The 24,462-nt window shown below is 35.4% G+C and overlaps 1 protein-coding gene across 5 annotated transcripts; it reads left to right on the top strand.

Annotated features, from left to right (window-relative positions):
- The first annotated feature begins 1,010 nt into the window (after positions 1 to 1,010).
- On the top strand, positions 1,011 to 20,892 carry LOC138714872 (uncharacterized). Of its 5 annotated transcripts, none has more exons than XM_069847096.1 (10): positions 1,011 to 1,203; positions 5,339 to 5,691; positions 8,141 to 8,257; positions 8,560 to 8,667; positions 10,388 to 10,529; positions 13,271 to 13,465; positions 14,177 to 14,299; positions 14,892 to 15,050; positions 16,528 to 16,620; positions 17,739 to 20,892. In XM_069847096.1, the coding sequence occupies exons 2-10, from the start codon at positions 5,392 to 5,394 to the stop codon at positions 17,906 to 17,908; spliced, it is 1,407 nt and encodes a 468-aa protein (XP_069703197.1). In that variant the 5' UTR covers positions 1,011 to 1,203; positions 5,339 to 5,391; the 3' UTR covers positions 17,909 to 20,892. The 5 variants fall into 5 exon arrangements, with proteins under 5 accessions (XP_069703197.1, XP_069703196.1, XP_069703199.1 ...); XM_069847095.1 differs by having other exon boundaries at positions 1,011 to 1,284; XM_069847098.1 differs by having other exon boundaries at positions 1,011 to 1,335; positions 8,144 to 8,257.
- Positions 20,893 to 24,462: the final 3,570 nt, after the last annotated feature.

Below are 24,462 nucleotides of genomic sequence, written 5' to 3'. Positions count from 1 at the left end.
TTTTCTCCTGACCATTGTGAACACAGTTACATAATGACAGTGGTTGATGGCTGATGGTAAACTGTGTACTCTTGGAATTGTGAGCTCTACATCTGAAGAATTTGTGGAAATATTCGCAACTGGTATTTCCTAAACGCTCAGGTCAGTAGTATACTAGAAAAGTGTCTTCTCATGAAGTTTGTCAGCTACAGTGGATGACAATATTCACAACTGGTATTTCCCAAATGCCCATATCAGTAGTAGGTTAGTAGAAATATCTTTTTTCATGAAGTTTGTCATCAACAGTGGATGACATGTTAGCCATTGGATCTGAAGTGCACGAATTCATACACGACCAAGGGCGAAGGATTTTAAAAGATGATATTCGTGCCATGGTTTCTTCTGGAAGGAAAGTATATCAGTAGGCCTACTGGAGTGGGTAACTCTGTGTAGATTTATGGCACTTAGAAGTACCCTGTAGCTGGTACAAAGCTCCAAGCAAAATATTTCGGTCATTTCTGGCTCACTTTGCATTTCGATGTTGAATAACCTCTGCAATAAAAAGTGTTGTTGAATAAAATACTACTCCTGCCCATGTCATTTTGTCTTTAACATACTTTCATCGTAAGCAATATATAAATCAGTAAGTTTGTTGCCTTTTCCGGAGTTCATTTAAAGAATATGTGAAAATATTTATTCAACATTATGATATCAGATTATAAGCTACTGATATAAACAGACATGGCATAAAATAAAAGTGGTTTCCATAATTTCGTATATACACGGTTTATGGATTACCCAATCCATTTTCTTGTAGTATAAACGGTTGGTCAGGATCAGGTCACTTATTAATCCTAAGAGGGAGAATATTCTATGCGAACAGCAATTAATATGAGGAATTAATTAAATATGAAATGAAATGAAAAGCTTTGAAGGTAAATGTGATGCTTTACTTATTCTGTTGGCTACAAAGAAGGTGAAGGTGGTAACCTTGGTGAGAAGTCATTTGTTTTTATTTCCAATGTTTCTTCGCCATCTTGCGGAAAGTGCCAAGTGTATAATATTCTTTGTAGCGGGAATATTGTTATAAAATATATATCATGACATTTAATACATTCCTTTAATTCATCAGTAACATTATTAAAACCATGCTTATGTTTATTTTACGTTATGAAGTTCCTTTAATAGTTTATAAGAAAATGGAAATATTATTTAACGTGGACGGTGCAGTGAATTCTTACTTTTCATATATAATTGTCCCGAATGTTTACCGATGAATTTTGTGACATTTTATAGTATATACTGGTTTGTTAAACACTAATGTGTTGTGTTATAGCATGAACCTTGCGGTGCCAGGTATTAATTTAAATTTTGCTGCGTTTACCCATTACTGGAAAATAATTTTGAAGACATGACTTTCTTCATTCTCTCTTCTTTCATAAAGACGTGTCCATTTCTGAATTAACAACATTTTGTGATTAAATGATAACTGTTATATAAAGAAAAACTAAAACTTAACCTTCAATCATGTAGCCTTTCCTCAGACATTTTTCCTTTGTATGTACCTACGTGGGCCTAACCTAAAAACTACAGTATAAAAATGACATACTTACTTACTTACTGGCTTTTAAGGAACCCGAGGTTCATTGCCGCCCTCACATAAGCCCGCCATTGGTTATAAAAATGACATACCGTAATTAAAAAAAAAAGTTGCATTCAATTAAATATTTGGGTAGATATATTCTCTTTAAGGCCAAAAAGTCATTTTAAAAGAATTGACAATATTAATTTCCTCTCTTGGTAAAACTTAAGATAGCCTAATTAATTCTTTAAAAATTGCATGGATTTCAGTGTCATTTGCTTTACTGAATTAGATTTCAGATACTCAAAAGCGTTCTTTCCTTACGTCTGTATCATGAAACACAATTTCTACATGCTATTATTGCAGTAGGTCTATACTTAGCATTTTGAGAATCAATTACTATTTGTTATTTTTCAACTTAATTCAATGTAGCCTATATTTGAACAGCATAATTAAAAGATTTAATATATACTTATGATAATCTTATATTGAAACTTCTAAAATAACATATTTGGGGCTAAATATTTAGGGATCTGAACCATTGTTTAGTAGTCAGAACCATCTCAAGTATAACAATTTGTTTTCATTCATGCATCCTAGGCCCCCTTTCTGGAGGACGACCACTCCTCAATTTTCCAATTTTTTTTTTTTTTTCACAAACTATGATTATATTCGTACGCTCGATTTTCGAAAAGTAACAGAAAAAATTTCAGAAAAACATAATTTCTACTAATAACCTAACACAACCTAAACTAGCCTAACCTAACCTTAACCCAAGCAAAACTAACCTAAACTAAGCTATCCAAATCGAAGTTAAAATAACATTACCAGGTTAGCATAGTTTAGCTTGGATTAAGGTTAGATTAGGTTAGTTTAGGTCGTGCTAGATTGTTAGGTTACAGTCGAAATTATATGTTTCCGAAATTTGTTATATTACTGTTAGAAAAATCGAGTATAAAGTCGTCGTTTGTGAAAACAAAAGGTTCTAAAATCGTGGAGTGGTCATCATCCAGATTTACCCCATTTAGATTCACAACATCTAAAATATTAGCTTTTGCCTATATAACGTTTTATAACTAATTGTTAATATAATAAAATAATCAATTCTGAGTCAGATACAACCCTGATTTCAATACATTTAAACTAATTTGGAGAACGTAAATCAAAATGTGGTTTTGATTTAGTATGAAATTCTACTATAACCAAATTTCCGTGCTTAGAGATCGTTATTTTATGATACTGGGAGCAACATAATGCAATGAATTTGATATACAGGGTGGAAGTGAAATAACCTTGCAGATTGACAGAGCGATAGGGTACACGTAAATGAATAGAAAATCTATATTACATTTTGTGATTAAATACACAATTAATTAGAAAATTAAGTTTGAAGTTTCAGCAGTCTGGCAGAATCGTAGCTAAAGTACTCTACTTGTATGCATATGTAGGAGATCAATCAACTTGGTGAGTCTTCGTATGTAAGCTGCCAAGCTATTGCCATGCATTTGCTTCATATAATATATTGAATTTAGGAATTTTTAAAATTAAATTTACACGAAAACCATGCATGCTATTGAAATATGCCAGAGGGATAAATTTTTCTTTATTAGATTTCCTATTGATATGGACAAAAAAATAATGATTTTACTTGCAGTAGTTACTGAATAAGACATTGTTAAACTTTTGGGAAAATTTTTTTTTTTTTTTTTTTTTTTTTTTTTTTTTTTTTTTTTTTTTTTTTGGAAAAACTATGAACTTTCCACCAATATGATATTATAGTTTTTTGTTACATAGGCTACAACATGAACTAATTCGCTCTGGAAATCTGCAAGGCTATTTTGTGTGTGTGTGTGTGTGTGTGTGCGTGCGCGTGCGTGCGTGCGTGCGTGTTTTTATATTTTTTTAATGGGGGCATAAATTAAAGTGAAATTATAATAGCAGGCAGAATAATTATCTCATGCCTCCATGTTAATTTGTACCATTGCACTTTATTTGAACCAGGTACCTCAGAATATTTTAGAATATCAGACGGATGACTTTGTGTCAAGTGTTAGAGCATTAAATTAATTAAATATTTTAGATAACTTGGAATCAAATTTTTAATATAGGCCTATTATGTGTATAAAAGATATTTTGTCCAATGGATATAAAAAATTAGTAAAATCGCTTATATGGAATATGTCAATTCCATTGGTCTACTGAATTTCATATTATGTATATTATTTTAGTATGGCTAGCCAGAGATGGTAAATAGATGGAAGGAAAACTCTACAGTCCCACTAGTTTTATGTCTATAGCACTTAAGAATTTAAACTACTCTTCTCACTTCTGTTCTCTCACTTGGATAAGGGCTATAGATCGTGGATCACACACACAGTTTGGCTCACTTAACTTTTTCACCTCCAATAGCGTGTGAAATATTTCATATATAAGTACATAAACCAACAGTTACAATTTAGATTAATACTGAAGGGGACATCTGATACACATAATGTATTTTTTGTACATGAAATATTTTCAAGATATTAGAGTCACTTTCTTTTTTTAAATGGGAATCAAATATGTTTTGTATTGCAAATGTTGTGTTAGCACTGTCTAATAACAACTGATTACTCCAGAGACTGTTTGAATGTCACTGGTAAGAGTAAACATAAACAATGTCTGAGGCACCCTTCCTTATGTCTGCTTCATAATTTTGATGTAATTGAAGATCGAACACACTCCTAGTACTGTACACTACCCAATACAATCCTTATTTCTTTGGTTCTGTACTGGACAGTTGGTTCGATAAGACATTGGCGAAAAATTGATTGCACACCAGAGATTTTCTGTGTTTTTTTTTTTTTTTATAATAATTGTTTAATTTTATGTCTCACTTCACCATGTACAATATTTCCATAGTATTAAAATGTACAGTACATTGTGATAGTGATTTAATTCACGCACAATTCTAACCAGAATTGTCTCCCCTCTGTTCGATCTTTGGTCAGACATTGCTTATGTTTACTCTTAACTGTGACATTCAGTCAGTAAAATAGCCAGTTGTTATTAGACAAAGCTAATGCATCATTTGCAATACAAAACCTAGTTGGTTCCCATTTAAAAACAGAAAGTTGACTCAAATATCTTGAAAATTATTTCATGTACAAAAAATGCATTATGTGTATCAGATGTCCCTTCTGATGTAATGTAACTTGTAATTGTCGATTTGTGTATATCTAAAATATTTCACACGCTATTGAAGGCAAAAGAGTTAAGTTGGCCACCCTGTGTATATATATATATATATATATATATATATATATATATATATATATATATATAGACACACACACACACACACACGTTCTGCCCATGGGCGGGTCTTTCACTGCAAATCCAGCATTCTTCAATCTTTCCTATTTTCTGCCTTCCTCTTACTCTCCGCACATGATCCACATATCTTTGTCGTCTATCATCTGATATCTTCTTCTGCCCCGAAGATTTCTCCCATTCACTATTCCTTCCAGTGCATCCTTTAGTAGCCAGGTTCTTTTCAGCCAATGACCCAACCAATTCCTTTTTCTCTTTATGAGACTATCACAGTAGGCCTACATGTGGAAGTATATTATGTTGAGGGGAAAAATATCTTAATTGTGGCTTGTTAAGAAAAAGATAAACCATGCAGAAGTGTAAATGGAGAACTATTCTCTCTCTGTCCATCTATCACATCTGCCTAGCTCTAGTGGGCTTGTAATTAGTTTGAAGAATTAATTCTGGAACTTATTGTTGTTTCAGATGTAAGCAGATCAGACTAAACTGAAGAAAAACTGAAATGAAAATAAGAGAAAATGAACCATATCGAAACTGAAGTGGGGATCGTGGAGTCTATATTGCCAACTATTGAAGATGAGAATAGTACTTGTGAGGAAAATGGGATCATTATAAAGAATGAACCAGAAGCCATTATATTTCAAACACTGGATGAGAATGGATTCATTCATGCCACGCAGCATGGGTCCCTCGTCATGACACCAGTTTCCCAGTTGAAAGGAAATGATGAAAAGAGTTACTCTGTTTATGCAGATGCAGTGGATGCTGGAAAGCAGTACTCCTCAGCCACTATTGTTGGTGCAGGGGATGTCTCACAGGTAGGGCCTGTATTACTGTCAAAAGATTTGAATTAGAGGAAAGCTGTAGAACTCCCGTACAGGGTTACATTGTTGCTGGAAGAACATCAACGATTAAAATATAAAATGTTGGTGGGGGGGGGGGGGAGAAATGCACAGGATGTTCCTATGTGGACCAGTTCTACTCCAGCCTCTATTTAACAAAATCTGTTGACAGGTGGCAATTGGCCATATGCCAGCATATGAACAGTTCATACATGCTTCCCTACACAGATCTGACCCTACTCTGCTCTCCATCACTTAACTTCCTCGGGTAGCTGTTCCCCACTACCGTGATAAAAGTTGACAGAACATGGCAGTCTGAGACCAGTCTGCATGGGAATAACCTGTATGCCCTAGGCCTACGTGATAGTTTCGTGGACTGTTGTCTGTGTAGTAAGGCTGTACTTTATACATATACGTAGTGCCACTTGCAATTAAATATATTACAATAGTACTAGTAATTAAATCCCGCATTTGTACAGAGTGCAAATATAACATTTTACCAAAATTTGGTAAAAATGGTAATTGAAACAGTAGCCTTCATACTTCTGTGTCTTGATACCTTGTGATTTTGTTTCTTGTTTTCTTTCGTGTAAAAGGTCAACTTCGTGGACGTAGGCTCTTTTAAGTGTAAGAAGTTATCAGAGCTGCAATGCGTCTGTTCACTGATTATAAACCAGGGACGGCTCTACAATAAGAACTGCAGAGCTGCAGAACCGCCATTTAAATGGATCTGTAAAATAACAAATGTAAAACGTGCTTTCATGTAATCTAGTTCATTGTTTCATTTATTTTTCCAATTCATTCTCCTTCGATTTGAGATTTTACTGTCTGTAGGAGCTTTGAACTGCTCGAGAATTTTAGCTGTAGTGTACTTTTAGGATCTGTGATCGGCAGCTCCTGGAACTCAACGTGAGGTAGTCGGCAGCAGGAAACTGGTTTTCTTCACCCTCCCAAAAGACTGCATTAGAGCTGCAACCAAAGCAGCTCTCTCCGAATATACAAAAGAATCGTCAACACCCTCATCTCTTTATGACTTGCATCAGAACACACAGGCTTCTGGACTACTGTATTATATATCATTACAGTTTCAGTGTGTTATAGTGCTGTGGGTGGTGTTATGTGATTAGTCAGTGTGTCTAAGGAAATATTTTATATTAAAAATGAATGAAATGAAAACCTAATCGACCAACCCCTTTCGAAATTAAAAGAGAAATTGCATGTTAACTTAAGAAATTAGGACGTCCTACATAAAATTTAAATATTGAAATTTCTGGAAAAAGTCGAGGAAATCATGTAGCCTACTAGTCATTTTAATACCGAAATGTGTAATGGAAACGATTGGTTTTTTTGCTGCGCTCATGAAAATGCTTTCTCCCCCACCCGTGTATTCTGTTTACATGGACAAACACTGGAGTGAAGGATTTAGTTAATTTGGCTTAAAAAACTAGAAAAGCATGTGGGGCACATCTCCACTACGTGACTAGTTGTACCAGGTGGGAGAGGCGTAGCGCACGGATGGTTAGAGTACAATTTCGGGTGCACAGTCAACTTCGAGAAGGGGCTGTAATTACACTCGTTATCCGATTTAGATGCAATAAACAGCATGCGTTTGCTAAATACACTATTTTTCATGCAGAACTGACAATCTTTGTAACTGCGGGCCGCTACTGTTATAAACAATGTTTTTCAAGACGAATTTCCAGCAGTTGCATTAATATTGGCAGAATTACATAATAGCTGAGAGGGATTTACTGTTTTCTGTTCCATATTTTGCATTACATATATGTCTAATAGATTGAATCTACATATATAGATAAATAGAATTTGTCAGTCTGAAATGTGCCACTGTTGTTTTTGTTGTAATGTTGACAATTATACTTTTATATAATTTTTCTTGTAATGTGCTTTCTGTTTCTTTTTTTGTAATGGAGCTTTGGTCATAGAGTCTCATTTGCTTCTGTTCTAAGGGTACAGAGTCCGATTTTGATTTTTAAAACTATTAAGGAATCATGGAGAGGAAGAGCAAAGATAAAGTTTAAATCTAATAGTAATAAAAAAGGATATTACTTATTCAAAGAAAAACCTATTTTGAACGTAAGTAATTGGAATGAGGCTAAAAATTCACTTTGATTCTAAACTACTCTGAAGACATCACTTAATTGCTCTGTATCAAACCATTTAAACATCCCAGTAGATAGAATATATGTACAACTTGTTTTCTTCTGACAGTACATTTCCGTCTTGAAGATGTTTCAGTAAAATGATACTTAAAAGACGTTACACGGTCAATTTTAAATTTACTCTTGATATCTTAAAAATTGTCTTTAATTGACACAAAGGGTAAAAGAATTGATAAAGTTTCTCTGCATGAAGAATGTTTACCTTCGTGAAGATTTGCTTACTTCATTGAAATTGTCGATTTTAGCAGAACGAAATGGAGGTGACAACAATACATGTTCTTGGTTTGGATGAGACAGGAGGCAATATGGAAGTGGCATATGACAATGCTTTGCAAGTGCCTGTCACAATGGAAACACTGGAGGTATGTAAAATCTCTGTCTTTCTCACCCACCCACCCACACTCCCCCCCCCCCCACACACACACACACACACACACAAGCACACGCTCACGCTCTATCTCTCTCTCTCTCTCACTCCCCCTTCCCCTCCCCTCACCCCCTCCCTCTCCCTCTCTCTCCCTCCCTCCCTCCCTCCCTCCCTCTCTCTCTCTCTCTCTCTCATTGTTACTGTAATTGTTAAAAAAAACAATCTTTAGTACAGAGTTAGTTTGATTTTATAGAGAAGAAATTTACAGAGTCCAACATTCATGTGTGTCTGTTTCAGGTTCCAGTAGAAACAGTGATAGCAGAGAATGACGAGATACAATCAATACAGATTGGAGATTATGCAGCTGTTGTCAATCCGTCAGGCAGTTCGGTCCATGAACATCAAGTGAGTGTTGTTCAGTAGTTATTCCATGACTACTACTTATTTCCATTGAATACTCAATTTCATTTTAATAATTTTATGTATCAAAAATGCCATTATGTAATGTAATTTTTAAATGAAGGACATAAGAGAAATGATATTATCATCAGTATTGGTAAGGCACAATGTTATCCCAACAACTAGAGCATCAAATTTCTACTTCTGATACATGCGTTCGGATCCCAGTGAGTCCAAGCTGAATTTATGAAAAACAGAGATGATTCTGGGGAGATTAACTAGGGCTGTCCGTTTTTAGCAGCTAATGTTTGTAAATGCAGGACCAAGGATGCCTATCCGAACTGTAGTCATCACCATTATCAGATCCCTGTTTTCATTCTGATGGAAGTATTTCTTTACTAAATGATAATGAATGAAAAAATTATAAATTATGACCTTGAGTATGATGAAAGTATGCTGTGAAAAACTACCCCAAACATTTTATTTACCACAATTTTCACTTTTATTTACCACAGTTTGAATATAGACCTCTCATATTGATGGCCAATGCATCAAGTATGCCATTATTATTAGTTCTTTGCAATATAAAATTTCTTCAAAAGCTCTTCGTGAATAGTGGCTATCAAATTATGTAACCTCTGTAACAATGATTTAGTTGTCCTTGGTGATCTCACGGTCACTGTGCTGACTGTTGGATCTAAGGTTCGCATGTTCAAACGTAGCTGAGTGTGATGGATTTTGATGAGCAAGAAAATCCTTATTATGGCTTCCTCTGGAAAGAAACAAAACTGCGAGCCCTAAGTCGTAGATTTGTAGCACATAAAAGTTTTTGTTTTTTTTAATCCAATGCCACCAGGTTGTCTTTTGGACATTTCTGGTCTTCTCTCCTGGCTGTGGCTTAATTGTAACTCACTTCTGAGGTTGGGGCACCTGGAAGGCACATAAAAGTATCCTGCCCCTTGTAGAGTATCCCAGGCAAAAAATGGCTGCCATTTCTCATTCGCATTGTATTTGAATGCTGAATGATTTTTTAAGTTGAAAACATCGTTAAATAATACTGCTGCTGCTAAAAATGTTTTTTCTCATTTTAGGTTCACAAACTTATATTACTTACTTACTTCCAAATGGCTTTTAAGGAACCCGCAGATTCATTGCCACCCTCACATAAGCCCATCATCGGTCCCTATCCTGTGCAAGATTAATCCAGCCTCTATCATCATATCTTATCTCCCTCAAATCCATTTTAATATTATCCTCCAATCTATGTCTCGGCTTCCCCAAAGGTTTTTTTCCCCTCTGCATCCCAACTAATACTCTATATGCATTTCTGGATTCACCCATATGTGCTACATGCCCTGTACATCTCAAACGTCTGGACAATGGTGCCAACTTTTGGAAAACCCTGGATGGGCTCAAACATTTGAGGTATAAGTTAAGTAAATCTCATAAATATAATGATAACATGACAAATTATTGAGTGGGCTCGGACCCCACAAGCCCATATAAGTTGGTGCCACTGCATCCGGATTTAATATTTCTAATTATGTCTGGTGAAGAATACAATGCATGCAGTTCACAAACTTATATTATGTGCTCTAAACACATGTACTTGAAAACATTTCTTTTAAGCAGTAGGTTATAAATTATGTTACTGGAATTCTATCCCTTGCATTTTTTTATCAGTAGCAAGACAAGACAGTCATTTTGTTTTAAATTCATGTTCCAGCCCATGGTTATTGCATCAACGGACTCCCAAGGAAACTGTTATGTTGCCGTCCAAGAAAATCAGGTTGTACCTCCTCCAAGTTGGAACAACAAATCCAATTTACCTACAGTCACCAGGATGGTACAACCAAGAAATCCTACTGGTAAATTTATGTGTATATATGGTTACAGTTCTAATTTTTAAACATAAAGTTTACTCAGAATAAAAATATATTTGTATTAGTAAAGTAATGAAATTTTCTCATTGTTCTAATTTTTTTTAGTTTTCGTATCAATGTTAATATGTTTGTCGATAATTTTGCTTATTGGATTTTACAAGCATTTCTTGCTTATTGGAATTTACAAGAATTTATCAGTACAGTAGAATTTCTCATATCCGGCAACTGTGGGACAAAGCCAGTGCTGGATAATTGGAAAATACGTTTATAGGTTATGTAAAGATATACTGTACTGCACAAACATTTTTTTTCCATGTTGAAATTTAGTAATTTTCGTATAGATATTTAAAAATAAAGTTTTGAAATACGTACAATGTTTATTTCTAGTACTGAATACAGTAATGTATAGTCATCAGTTCATAATTACAGTAATACATAATAGCATAAAAAATACTAAAAGTTTTCGTAACCTTATGACAATTTTAAATGGTGGCCCAATGTTGTGAAGAGCAGTGTAGCCAACGTCACAACTATGAAAGCGATGAAGTAGCGCTCGATGATTTGAACCTCTTTAACATATCTCTGATGTCTGCTTGTTTCAATTATAGTATCTATTACTCGAATGAAACTTTTACGCACTACAGCGTTAACAGAGAATTTCACACTTTTCTGTTTAAACTCATCCAACATCCCTTCAAAACAGGCGAGTTCAAATGATAAATTTAAAAATATTGTCTCTGCGTATTGTTTGCAAGGCTCAAGTGACAGCTTACCGATGCTAATCAATCTACTCCAGGGACATAACTGGGTTTTTTGTCTATGTTTTCATGCGTGAATGATGCAAATAGTAAACACAATATGCGGTATGTGGGATCCATGAAAACTATTCACATTTTCGTCTGACTCTTCTCTTTCGCATGAATGGTAATTTTTTTTGGTCTAGTCAAAAGTGCTGTTGTTTTGGTGTTGTCGGTTATTTTGGTGCCGGATATGAGGGATTTTACTGTGCCAGTATTGTATATAAATGTATTATTTTTTATTTTGCAAGTTTGCATAGATTTTATTCATTGATATTATGAACGTTAAAGAAGTTTTTAATAGGAATACAAAGACTGAGAAGAAAATATTACAGTAAAACAAGTCATTGAACACAGCAGTTTTTTTCAAAAGCAGGGATTTTTTTTATTGCTGACCAGCACATTTGCCAGATATCAACTCAGCAGTTTTTCTTTCTCTTGATACATAGGAAGTATAAAAGAAAGTAGTACGATGTTGCAAAATACCAATTTCGAGATTTTTGTGAAAATAGTTTCCAGCATGTGTAATAATAAAAAAATTATTTTCAGCATGCTATCAATATATGTACGACAATTATTTCTAAATTAGTAAGAGACTTTTATTCATTTTTAGTTTCCAAGTCTGCTAAGTTAGCTCTGTGGTAGTGCATCTGCCTCCAGACTATCCGGCTCGGGTTTGATTCCTGGTGAGGTCAGAAATTTTCGTGTAAAATTTCTACCTCAGGACTAGGAGAGGTGGCGGTGCACAACTTCTAATCACTAAATTATGTGCTAGTATGCCTGGGTTAAATCCCAAATATCTTCACAATGCATATGAAGACAAGGTATATGTCACTTGTTGATAGTGATTTGTATGTCGGACGGGGACATTAAGCCTGGTGGCCCCCTTGATGCTATTTCACAGGGGCAGGCTATGTGCTGGCACTGGGTTTCTCCTTCTCCCTTTCTTATCATCATCATCTTCACCAATTCGCTACACTATACTCACATGAATGCTTCACATACACTCACCCTAGTACACAATATAACTCTTCACAGATACACATCTAGCATAGTGAGGCCCACTAAAGTGGTGTGCAACTTAAAAATGGGTCACAGTCCAGCCATCTATCCTAAATATGCAGACCTTAATCATGTAAGTGAAGTGGGTAGGCATGGGACACACACCACATACGCATGCACACACACCCCCTCTCTCTCTCTCCCTCTCCCTCCTCCTCCCTCTCTCTGTATCTCCCCTTCCCCTCTCTTTCCCTCTCCTCCTCGCCCTCACCGTTCCTCCCTTACCCCTCTCTCCCCGTCTCTCCATCTCTCTCCCTCCCTGTCCCTCCATCCCTCTCCCTCTTCGTCCCTCCCTCCGTCCCCGTCCTTCTCTCTCTCTCCTTCCTTCCTTCTCTCTCCCTCCCTTCCTCTGTCACCTGCCCTCCCTGTACCTCCCTCCCCTCCCCTTCCCTCCCCCTCCCTCTCCCCTCTCTCTTTCTCAGCCCAAGCGCAGCTCCGGATCAGCAGTCCAGCAAGTCTGCCGACTGAGCTAAGCTTCATCCTCTCTGTTCTGTCGCCCTCAGTGGATTGGTGGTTATTACGCCAGCTGTTGAATTCTATGTTTGTGGGTTTAATTTCAGCCAAGAGTGATGGAGTTTGAATTGCAGTAATATCTTTAACATGGCTTCCTTTGGGAAGGAAGTAAAGGTGAGAGTCATGTGTCAGAGATATAATATGTAAAAGAATCCTGTCCCTGATAGAGAACTCCAGACAAAATTTGTCATCTCTATTGCAGTTGAAAGTGTCATTAAATTAAGTACTGCTTCTGCTATCAGTACATCCAACATCACCATCACCACGATCACTACTCAGCACTTATAAGCGTCATTACGGCTCAGATGAGATTATAAATAGTTCACTCACATCTTATTTATATTCTTTGTGCAGGATCAAGAGGTTTCGTTCGGTTTGGTCGCAGTCGAATGATTGCAGATCAGCACACTACCATTCAAGTTGCAGATTTCAAGGCACAGTTAAGTGATACCTCTGATATCATGGGAAAGCTAAGCCTTGCTCCTTCAACCAAGAAGATGATGAACTTCCTTAGCACAAAGGGCTTTGGAAAGCTATTTTCAAGTTCAGGTAAGTCATAGCTGCACTTGTTAGTAAAATTGAGAGTTACACTCGTTATTGAGACAATCACCATTTCCTTCACACACACGCTCACCAGTATGCCAGGGTTAAATCCCAAATCTCTCTGCAGTGCATATGAAGAAAAGGCATATGTCATTGTTGATAGTTATTTGTCCGTTGGATGGGGACATTAAGCCTGGCAGCCTCCTTGGTGCTATTTGACAGGAGTAGGCTACATGCCACCACTGGATTTCCCCTTCTCCCTTCTCACCATCATCCTCATCCATTCCCAATACTACATTTACACATACACTCACCGTAGTACATGACATAACTCTTCACAGATACTCATTATGTACGAACCCAGAAACAAAATTTGGGCCACCTGAATTTTCCAAGTTCTAGTTATAACATACTGTACTGCGCGTACTCATTAAGCACTGAGCACTCAGTGATTACTGAGCATGCGCTGTGTGTTATAACTGGAACTTATAAAATTAAGGTGGCCCAAATTTTGTTTCTGCGTCTGTACAGCATGGCCCACCGAAGTGGTATACAAATTGAAAATAGGTCACAATCCTGCCATCTATCCGCAATATGCGGAACTCGGATTACACAAGTGAAGTGAGTAGGCAATAGATACACGCACTTTTTAGTAATTAAATAACGTTAAAATAATTGTATTTGTGAATATGTTCAATTATTATTATATTTTTGTAGGTAAAAAAATGAACTCTCCGGTACACATGCGCCTGTTTACTAGGCATCTCATCATGAGACCAAAACCTGTAGAAGAAACATTTGACGACATGGTGCTGTTGCCTTTAGGTTACCAACCCGAGGGTGAGATTTTTATTCTTTTTGTATTCAATTGTAAGAAATAAATTATATGAATGTAATGGTTTTATTTGCATTATGTAACAATATAGTGCTTATTATTCTTTTTGTGTTAACTATGATATAGGTAACATTTTACCTTGGTTGGAGCTGTTCTCGAGTATTTTGCCATTGTGTGTTATTTTTCAAAATATGACAACAAATTTTAGTAAAATTAATTACATTCTTTGTGCATGATTTATGGTTAAATTAACTCATAGATAATATGAATAAAATTTGTATAATAGTTTATGAGAGATTTCTGTACATAGACAGATAGCATGGTCTAAAATAACTTTTTTGGTGTCAGGAATGCTGAAAGCTTGTATTTCCTTGAAAGTCTCGAAATCAGTTTTCTTTGTATTATCACAGTAGTTTCATAAGTATTTTTTGTCTTTGTATAATGAGAATATTACGTTTTTTTTTTCAAAATATTGGAGTGCAAGAGGTCAAATGACTTTGTCAAATGCCTGGCATTAGAAAACAACAACATATTACGTTTTTGCCTCAGAATAGAGTAAATAGAATGCTAATTCATAATATTGTACTACTGTTCTAGTTGATCCAACCAAAATTAAGAGGATTACTCGTCGTAGAAGGTATCCAGAAGCAGAAGAATATCAGCGCAAACTAATTCAGCAACAAATGCAGCAGACGTTTGACAATCTAGTGGCAGAGAGCCAAAAGAACATGCAGACAGTGTTCCTGGAGAATTCTGGTACATATTTATTCATTCTATTTATTTTTTAAGCTTGAGAGTGGATTTGGAGAAATTCGGAAAATTTTCATGCTTCTATATAATGTATGGAAACTATCTTTCTCATTGTATGACCATGTATTCTGCTACATGTCCCAAGTCACTTTAATCTGTGTATGTAAGGATGTGCAGATCTGTTCAAGAACCCTGGCCGTTATTTATTTATTTATTTAATTCACTCAAGAATGTAATTACAGAGTAGATAAAATGAAAATAACAGTAGTAATACATAATTATAATAATGGTATTTAAACTTAAACAGTTACAATCCAATACTACTCAACAAAAGATATCAAAGAAATATTACATGCAAATCTCGGTAAACAAAAACAAAAGTATTTACAGTATGAAGAAAACTTAGATTATATCAAAGTAATAGAGCCAGTGTTGAAATGCAAATAACTAGTCACAGATTAGATTAGATTAGATTTAGATTAGATTTATTTATTTAACCTGGTAGAGATAAGGCCGTCAGGCCTTCTCTGCCCCTCTACCAGGGGATTACAACTATAACATGAACAATAAGATTACAATTAATATTAAATTTACAATTACAATTACAATAAAAATTAAAGTACGACAAGAATACCTGATTAATGAAAGCTAGACATTTTATCATAGAAGTTAAGAACAAAGAATATTTTTGTATTTACTAAATTACAAATTAAACCTACAATAACAAAATTCTATAGTGATGAGATATTTTGTGGTAGATTAAAAGAACTATTTACAAGAAACCATATCTGAACGAGTCTCAATTACTGACCAAGTGCCTAGTAAGTTTGCGTTTGAATTGAATTTTATTTCGACAGTCCCTGATGCTAGCAGGTAACGAATTCCAGAGTCTTGGCAGGGCTATTGTGAAAGAGGATGAATATGAGGAGGTGCGATGGGATGGTATTGTTAGTATTGTTTCATGGCAGTAACAATAATACAATAACTGATGAGGGACTAGACCTACTTTAACTCAGAATTGGGAGTGAGTTCGTAATGATAATTGATATGAAATAATTTAAGAAAGAAGACCAAAAATACAATATGCAAACCAGTTAAGACCTATTTATTAGTAAAATATTTATGGAGTGCTTTGAACGCTACCGGTATTTATTTCTCTCAAGAGTGTGGTTCTATCCTGAAAGATGTCAATATTGCTCAGTTCATTATAGAAGGAACAGATTCTAAGAAGTGGAGAGTACTTATAATAACATGTCCTAGCATAGTTTATATATAGTTTATATTATTTACTGGTCCTACAGTTTATATGATTTTCTATGGCATCGTGTCTTCTTTTTATTTCTTACCAATTTTAAGTTTCATTTGAACAGACTCTTCATGTCTTAATCATTATTCGACCCATGTCTATTTGCTTAATCTTATTTAGATTTCTGCAGTTTGTAATTTTTATGGATTATAGAATAAAACTGCTCTATTTTTACAGGTTCCTTGGGTGAAGATCATGGAAATCTTCAGATTCTTGTTCAGGCTGCTGAAAATGACTCAATGGAGCAGGAAGAGAGAAGTGAGCAGCCAGGTAAATTCATTTTTGTTCAGATAATTTAATTATATTCGATTGTAATTCAGTTAATTTATATAAGAATAAAAGAGAAATAAGGATTTAAAGATAATGACACTGGTAAATGAAATAAATTATTAAGTTTGAGCTTACAATCTGATTTCCAAAATGGTATGGAATGGTAGTTTAGGGTAATTATATTCCTATTTTACTTTGTACCTATTCAGTTTAATTTTCTGATCACATAATGCTTCTGCTCTGTGCATAAAGAAGGTCAATGTATAACCACAGTCTAGTCTAGTATATACAATCACGAAGCTTGAGTTGTGAGTGTGCTAGAAACAATAGACTGTGTCGATACTATTTCGCATTGTCTGTAATGAGGCAATATTAGCAATCCTAGTTGTTAGCAACTATCTATGGATGCATATTTACTACGCATTGAGCTTCGTGACTCTATATATTAGACTGTGGTGTAACTCTGTTATCCAGACCAATTAGGACAAACTGTTGTCCAGATTAGCAGAATTCCGAATTAACAGTGGGGGTGAGGGGGGTCATGAAATTTCGTAAATAACAGCAATTGTATACATTGTGTTTAAAAAATTCACGCATATTTTCTACAGCTAAATGGAAATGTTTTTCGAAAAATTTTCAGACGCATCAAACATTATATTTTAAAAGACACTTTTTCACAAAAACAAACCATTCTTTATATCATTGTTATGTAAGTTGTGACATTATCGGAAACATTTTTAACTAACATCCTGTATTTTTCTGTATACCATCTGAAAGATTTTATTATTCTCCATGGTTACACAAGCTATCAATTGTTTTATACAACAAACGTTGCTGTGGTACCCTACATACTTTTTTGCGATGATGTGTGAAATGAGTAAAATTTAAAGGATTTTTCATTATTGTTTTTTATTATAGCCTACATTCTTAGGGTAGGAATTAGTTTTGAGAAGAAATTTTATGACTGCAAAAGGATAAGAGCTGTAAAAATGTGATTGTGATTAATTTAAGAGACCTTTATATATTATAATGGTTATTGAGATAACCATTTGCCTATTATGTATAATGAGGAAGTATGTGCTTAATAAGACCCATAGTTTTAACTGTGTCGTTGCCAGATGTTCAAGTTGCTGTGACGAATCAGGACTGCAGTATACAAGAAGAGACTCAGCATACAGATGAGACTCTGCCGTCCAATGACTGGCTTGGGACTGTGCAGCAGTTCATCATAATCGTTCCTATTGACCCACTTGTAGATACTATCACAGAGACAGTAATAACATCGTGAAGATTGACTCCGTGCTACCTGAAGATGAAGTCAAGACTGGTGCTATATTGCAGCAGGCATCTGTGAACACACCATGCATTCATTGTACAGACAAGCCGTCACAGACTTGGACAATGAGTACACTAATTAGAGCTAGAGGTAGCGTTGTGATGCAGATTTTGTGGCTCTAATCCTTGAGGCGTGATTCCTCACTATCGAAGCCTGTACAGGCTTTGTATTTGCTGACTGGGAAATGCAACATACATACCCTTGGGTATGGAGATTTGTTTTCATAAGGAGTTTCTAAGATTTGTAAGGACTCAATCAATTATAGCTGGGAAAGGTGAGCAAGCATTATAAAGCAGATATTTATAGAGTTAAACACATGATTGAAGGTGGGAAGAGAAAATGCAACTGAAGAGTATAAACAACAAGTGCACGAAACAAAATTTTTACAGAAGAGACGAAAACATTTTTCTCCATCCAAATCAAAATCAAAAAGCAGGGTAACATCATTATAAGGCACACATGGATTTGTGAATCCATGAAGTTATGTGTATTAACAGAAAGAGTTAATTAAGAGACCATTTTATCATCAGTGGTTACCTTAAACAGTGTATGTACAATACCTTTCTTCATCTCCGAATTTTATAAGCATTGTTATTTTCTCGTACAAAGCGTTAGCTCCTACTCAGTCATGCAGTTGTATTAAAAGATGTTATAGTATTTCATTATCATTAATAGAAGCTGTTACAGCAGTAATAAGAAAACATAATAAAACCAGCATTTAGAAAAAATATACCAGGTGTTTCAGACCACCCATATCAGCCTTTTTTCTCGAAAACTATACGGTACTGGTTGTTCATAAAAAAATTTTGATAACCAAAACCTATGTAAAGAATCAATTGGTGGTAGTACCATTTCCCGTAACAAACCGGAAGTAGGGGTACCTGTGGTCAACTTCGAAATTTCAAATTGGAACATGGGTCATTGAAGATGCCATTGGAAACTACTTTTAAAAAGAAACAACTTTTACTGAAACTTCTTTTTTCTAACTTTTATTGTTTACTCACAAAGCAGCAAAAATGGTATTTTCTGAGAAATGTTGTATGTTGTTTATGTACGTACACTCTTTATAGTAAATGTTCAAAATGTCCGCCACCCTGTGCTAAACAATGTTCTGATCTCCTCCTAACATCCGTGATTGCACGGAGAACTTCAGCACAGCTGAGGGACACACATGGTGTGGCTTGTCTAATTCTTTGTTTCATGTCTTCTCTAGTTCTTGGACGCACCTGGTAGATTATGTCTTTAATTCTCCCCCACAAGAAGAATTGCCCGTGACTTAGGATTTCATCATAATACAGTGTTTAGAATTCTCAAAGACAACAAATTTCATTCATACCATATTTATCTCCATCAGGAACTTGGGGGACATGACTTCCATTCTCGTGTCAATTTCTGCAACTGGTTTCCAAACACGGACTATGATTTCGAGCTCAGAATTCTGTGGACTAATGAGGCAACTTTCAAAAGTAATGGTCAGGTGAATCTCTACAATGCCCATTACTGATCTCCGGTTAATCCACACCGGCTACGTGAAGTGGATTACCAGCACGTGTGGAGCCTCAACACATGGTGAACCCCCTTGGACACTGAGTCATAGGACCATACTTTTTTGAGAAGAACTTTAATGGTAGAATGCACGCTTCATGATGTTCCCCTTGTGCTTCGGTTAACAATGTGGCTTCAGCAGGGCGGCTGTCCGGCTCACTTTTCACGTAGAGCTCAGTGAGTTATTAACCGGTTATTCCCCTATGGTGAATTGGACGAGGAGGACCATTAGTCTGGACTGCCCGATCTCCTGACTTCGCTCCAAATGACTTCTTCTTGTGGGAGAGAATTAAAGACATGTTCTGCCAGGTGCATCCAACAACTAGAGAAGATATGAAACAAAGAATTACAGAACCTGTATGTCTCTCAGCTGTGCTGAAGGTCTCCGTGTAGTCATGGATGTTAGGAGGAGATCAGAACATTGTTTTACACAGGGTGGCGGACATTTTGAACATTTACTATGAAGAGTGTACGTACATAAACAACATACAACATTTCTCAGAAAATACAATTTTTGTTGCTTTGTGAGTAAACAATAAAAGTTAGAAAAAAAAAGTTTCAGTAAAAGTTGTTTCTTTTTAAAAGTAGTTTCCAATGGCACTTTCAATGACCCATGTTCTCATTTGAAATTTCGAAGTTGATCACAGGTACACCTACTTCTGGTTTGTTACGGGAAATGGTACTGCCACCAATCGATTCTTTACATAGGTTTTGGTTATCAAAATTTTTTTATGAACAACCAGTATCATATAGTTTTCGAGAAAGAAGGCTGATACAGGTGGTCTGAAACACCTGGTATATAGGGCTATTTTGTTTCCAAGCATTACAAATGTGTCATTGATATCAAATGAGCTTTCTTTGCCTCTAGAATTTCTTGCCTTGTTTCTAAGCATCTACCACCACAATCATTAAGTTCGTGGACTGGGTGCATATTGTCACTGTAGTGCACTAGAGTGGATAGATGTTGCTGTGGTATGGTGTCAGTTATTTTCTTGTCCCAGCACGAGGCAGTTGTGTGCTGACAGTGTAAGCAGAACTGTGGTCTCTGTTATGAAGGTGATTTGAATGCGCGCGTTGGAACTCGAAAATGTCGTAGTTTGAGCAGTGGCCAAACATCAAGTTCTGCCAAAATTAGGCATATTCGCTAGTGAAACGTTTCAGATGATGAAGCAAGTTTAAAAAATGACAAAAATGGCTCTTACTAACCTTGTTGTTTATACTCTTCAATTGCACATTTTGACAGAGTACTTTTACAGTGTTTCTGGGTTCTTACTGAGCCAATGTAAAGACAAATATTAAAGTACAAAACTTTAAATGCTATTAATAATTAAAATGCAATGTATGCAAAGATATTTTATCTTTAATAATTGTATTGATTGTCCAGACTCTGATATTGTGTAATTTGATTATCTCTACATCTGGCAACTCCATTCCCCATTCCTAGATGTAAAGCATGTTTCCATTTTTAATTTCTTCTAAGAAGTTCTGGTCAACATTATGCACTGTCTTCTTCTTCTTCTTCTTCTTCTTCTTCGTGGGAAACAGTATGTCGTCATTGCTTCTCTCTGATTTTGTTATATTTTGGAATAATTCCATCATAAAACCTCACTGTAACTTACCAAATTATTAAAAACACAAATACTGGCAATTTCCAAGTTCTGCTTTCCTGGCTCACAAGGAGTTTTGTTGAAAATACTGTCGTAAGCTAATTTAGAGTTGCTGATTAACATGATAATAGTTGCTTCTTACACTTTTGAGCTGTTCTACTGCTACAGCTACAGCATCTTGGTTATATAATATATCACTAATGCGTGCAAACTGTCTGTGCAGCACTTCCACCTATTCCTTTTTAACTGGATGTAATGTGCTGTGTGGTAGTGTTAGGCACAAAATTAATTACTGTAAGTTGTTTGTAATGCTTATACATACTGGAAGCTGTGAAACCTCACATTTTTGCCACTTACAGCCACTTTATTGCAGTAATAGCAAGAATTCCATTATTAAAACTCGGAAAAAATTTTTTTTCAAGTAAATATGTACAAAAACTTCAAATATTTCATCCAGTTAAATTATTAAGGTATTGTTTGGTTCATGCTCTTAATAAAACACTTATCGGATATTATGAGTTGGTCATTTGTATTGTATCCTAAATCTTATTTGTTATGATAAAGTTTGTGAAAATCTTGGACTGACTAGGTAAATAGTTTATTTCTGCCATGGTGATCTAATGGCTATTGTGCTAAACTTATAATCTTGTGAACCTGGGTTCGATCCCTAGCATATTCCCAATTTATAACTTGTGTTGTTGGGCAATTCCGTGGTCCAAGAAACACAGGGATTTTTGGCTGGAGCTCCGGTTCCTTTGTGGCATCCCAATAAATCTCCATCATAATTTCATCTTATGGCAGGTGTAGAGTAGACCAGGGTCCAGTCCACACCTATGGAGTAATGGTCAGCGCGACTGGCCGCGAAACTAGGTGGCCCGAGTTTGAATCCCAGTCGGGGCAAGTTACCTGGTTGAGGTTTTTTCCGGGGTTTTCCCTCGACCCAATACGAGCAAATGCTGGGTAACTTTCGGTGCTGGACCCCGGACTCATTTCACTGGCATTATCACCTTCATTTCATTCAGACGCTAAATAATCTAGATGTTGGTACAGCGTCGTAAAATAACCCAATAAAAAAAAGACCAGGGTCCTATGATGCACCCTGGGAAATGAATTGGTCTACACAACTGGCTTCTTATCAGTGAATAATGAACAGTCAAGTACCTGCCATTAGAAAAAAAAATCGATTTCTTGAAAGCAATGACAAAGTGATGTGGGGAGCAGTAAATGGCGTCCAATTCCCCCTCCTCACTTGATCAATGTGTATGTATCTTTCCTGATATTGATGAAAGATATCTTCTGTGACCACTGTATCTCTTCTTTTGTCAGAGTTGAGAGTTCATATTTGCTCATTAAGGGTTATTTATTGAACTCACTTTCAGGATTAAATTCTCTGTAAACATACACATTTTGAGATTCATTGTTAGTGTCTAGCATGTTACACATTAATAAAGAAATTCCATTCTTCAGTTCTAATAACATACTTGCAAATGATTTATCCTCAACTCCTTCACTAACACTGCTGTGTTTTATGACGGTATCATTTTTCAAAATATTCTATACATTGACTGAGTTAAAAGTGCGTCATATGAAATATTTTATTTAGTTAAATACATAATGCAAATTATTTAAGAATTTATAAAATAACTGAGACACTTACCATGTTGCTTAAACAATGAAATCCAACATTCGGCACAACAATATAACATAATATTTAAAACTACAATGCATTGTAGCACAAAATCAGATTATCAACATACTAGACAGTTTAAATAAAAAGATTTAAAGTAATATTTCTTTATAACATCAATGTTAATTCACAATAGATAAGAGGACATTTTCAAACCAAAGCAGTAGTTAGCACAGAGCTGATTAAAGGACAAGAGACATTTTGTTTCTGTCAATATGGTCTTATAGCTAGCCACCATAGTTTTCATTGTGGATAAAAGACATATTGTAAGTGTAGGCTACTTGTACTGATTTATTAAGGATTTAGAAGACATATAGAAATCAAGACTGCTTTATTTTGATACACAGTACTGTAGAGAAAAAGAGAACACCAAAAAAATCACTTTTTGAAAGAGTAGACGGGAGATACTTCTGGACTGGGCACCTCATATGTTCGTTACGCATCAACACAGACAAACTAATACTTACTTGCATGCTTGGTTTTTTTCCTTCACACTGAATGTGAGGAGATATTTGCACGTTTACAGTTTTACATGTAAAATCAACACATAGCATTTTGTTTTGCATTGCCATATCAGTGAAATGAGTAGCTATTACCATGTTAATTGGCGACCCTAAATTAGCTTATAACAGAATTTTCACTAAAATCCAGCAGTCTCAGTTGGAGCACCTTCTTTGTCAGTTCGGGTATCAAGTACTACCAGAAAGATTGCAAAGAATGAGATGATTGGCAAAGTAGAGTTGGGTTCTTCATACAGATATCTGTTTTTAGTGTAAGAAGCATGTAACTTTATCAGTCTGTATTTGTGCAGTGAAGCCCACTGTTCGAACTTACGTTGTTATTGACTGTGTTTATTATGTGTGGAACAACTCCGTCCCTCTCTCAGTACTCATCTGCTAATATTTCTCAGTGTGCAAACTGTGGAAGGTGATGGGAAGGGTCTGCTGTACACATTGTTTATTGATGCTGATTCAAAGGTGTGACTCAGTCAATCCCTTATGAACCTCACATAGAAACATAGATCACTTTATTATATTGAAGCTGCAAAATTCGGAACTGTACAGTTAATAAAGTACATCTATTTGTAGGCGAGGTCAGAGACTGAAGCATATAGGTCAGGATAAGATTGTGATCGTAGTATTTCCAAGGCAGATCACCACTTGCCTTTGTTCTGTGTTTGTCTCTAGTGAAAAGTGATACTATGAAGAAACTCCACAAATCACATAGATGGTTTGGAGTTAAAGCTGACTAAATTTGCTAGTCTTTGTAATAAGATGTAAGTATCCAAAAACAAACAGAATAATTTGAATCTATTTATTTCCATAACAAAGACATTAAATTGCAATAATGAATCATATTTAATGGATTACTAGATCAATTTTTTTATGTTGTTGGTTACCTTTATTGCTGAACCATTAGTAAATTTTTAATGATTTATAATGAGCTAGATTTTTTTAACTTCTTTTATATGATTAGAGACCTGTGGAAGACAAATTTAGTACCTACTGTATTTTATAGAAACTTCTATCTTGTCTTTAGAAAATTGTGTGTTCTATTTTCCTTTTATTTACAGTATTTCTTTATTTGCCGTTGTTTATTTAATTGAGAGTATACATTTATAATTGATTTGAAAGTGAACTTTTCGCTACATTCTTCTCTTACATCTT

Source organism: Periplaneta americana, chromosome 15 (genome assembly GCF_040183065.1).
Source record: "Periplaneta americana isolate PAMFEO1 chromosome 15, P.americana_PAMFEO1_priV1, whole genome shotgun sequence".
NCBI lineage: Eukaryota > Metazoa > Arthropoda > Insecta > Blattodea > Blattidae > Periplaneta > Periplaneta americana.
Note: the sequence above shows the minus strand (reverse complement) of the source record. Positions and strands in the feature narration are given on the sequence as shown.

Excerpts from the sequence above, each read along its gene's own strand:
- LOC138714872 (XM_069847096.1), top strand. The coding sequence starts at position 5,392 with ATGAACCATATCGAAACTGAAGTGGGGATCGTGGAGTCTATATTGCCA. Across the intron at positions 8,258-8,559 it reads TCACAATGGAAACACTGGAG|GTTCCAGTAGAAACAGTGAT; the intron begins GTATGTAAAATC and ends TGTCTGTTTCAG. Across the intron at positions 13,466-14,176 it reads AAAGCTATTTTCAAGTTCAG|GTAAAAAAATGAACTCTCCG; the intron begins GTAAGTCATAGC and ends ATATTTTTGTAG.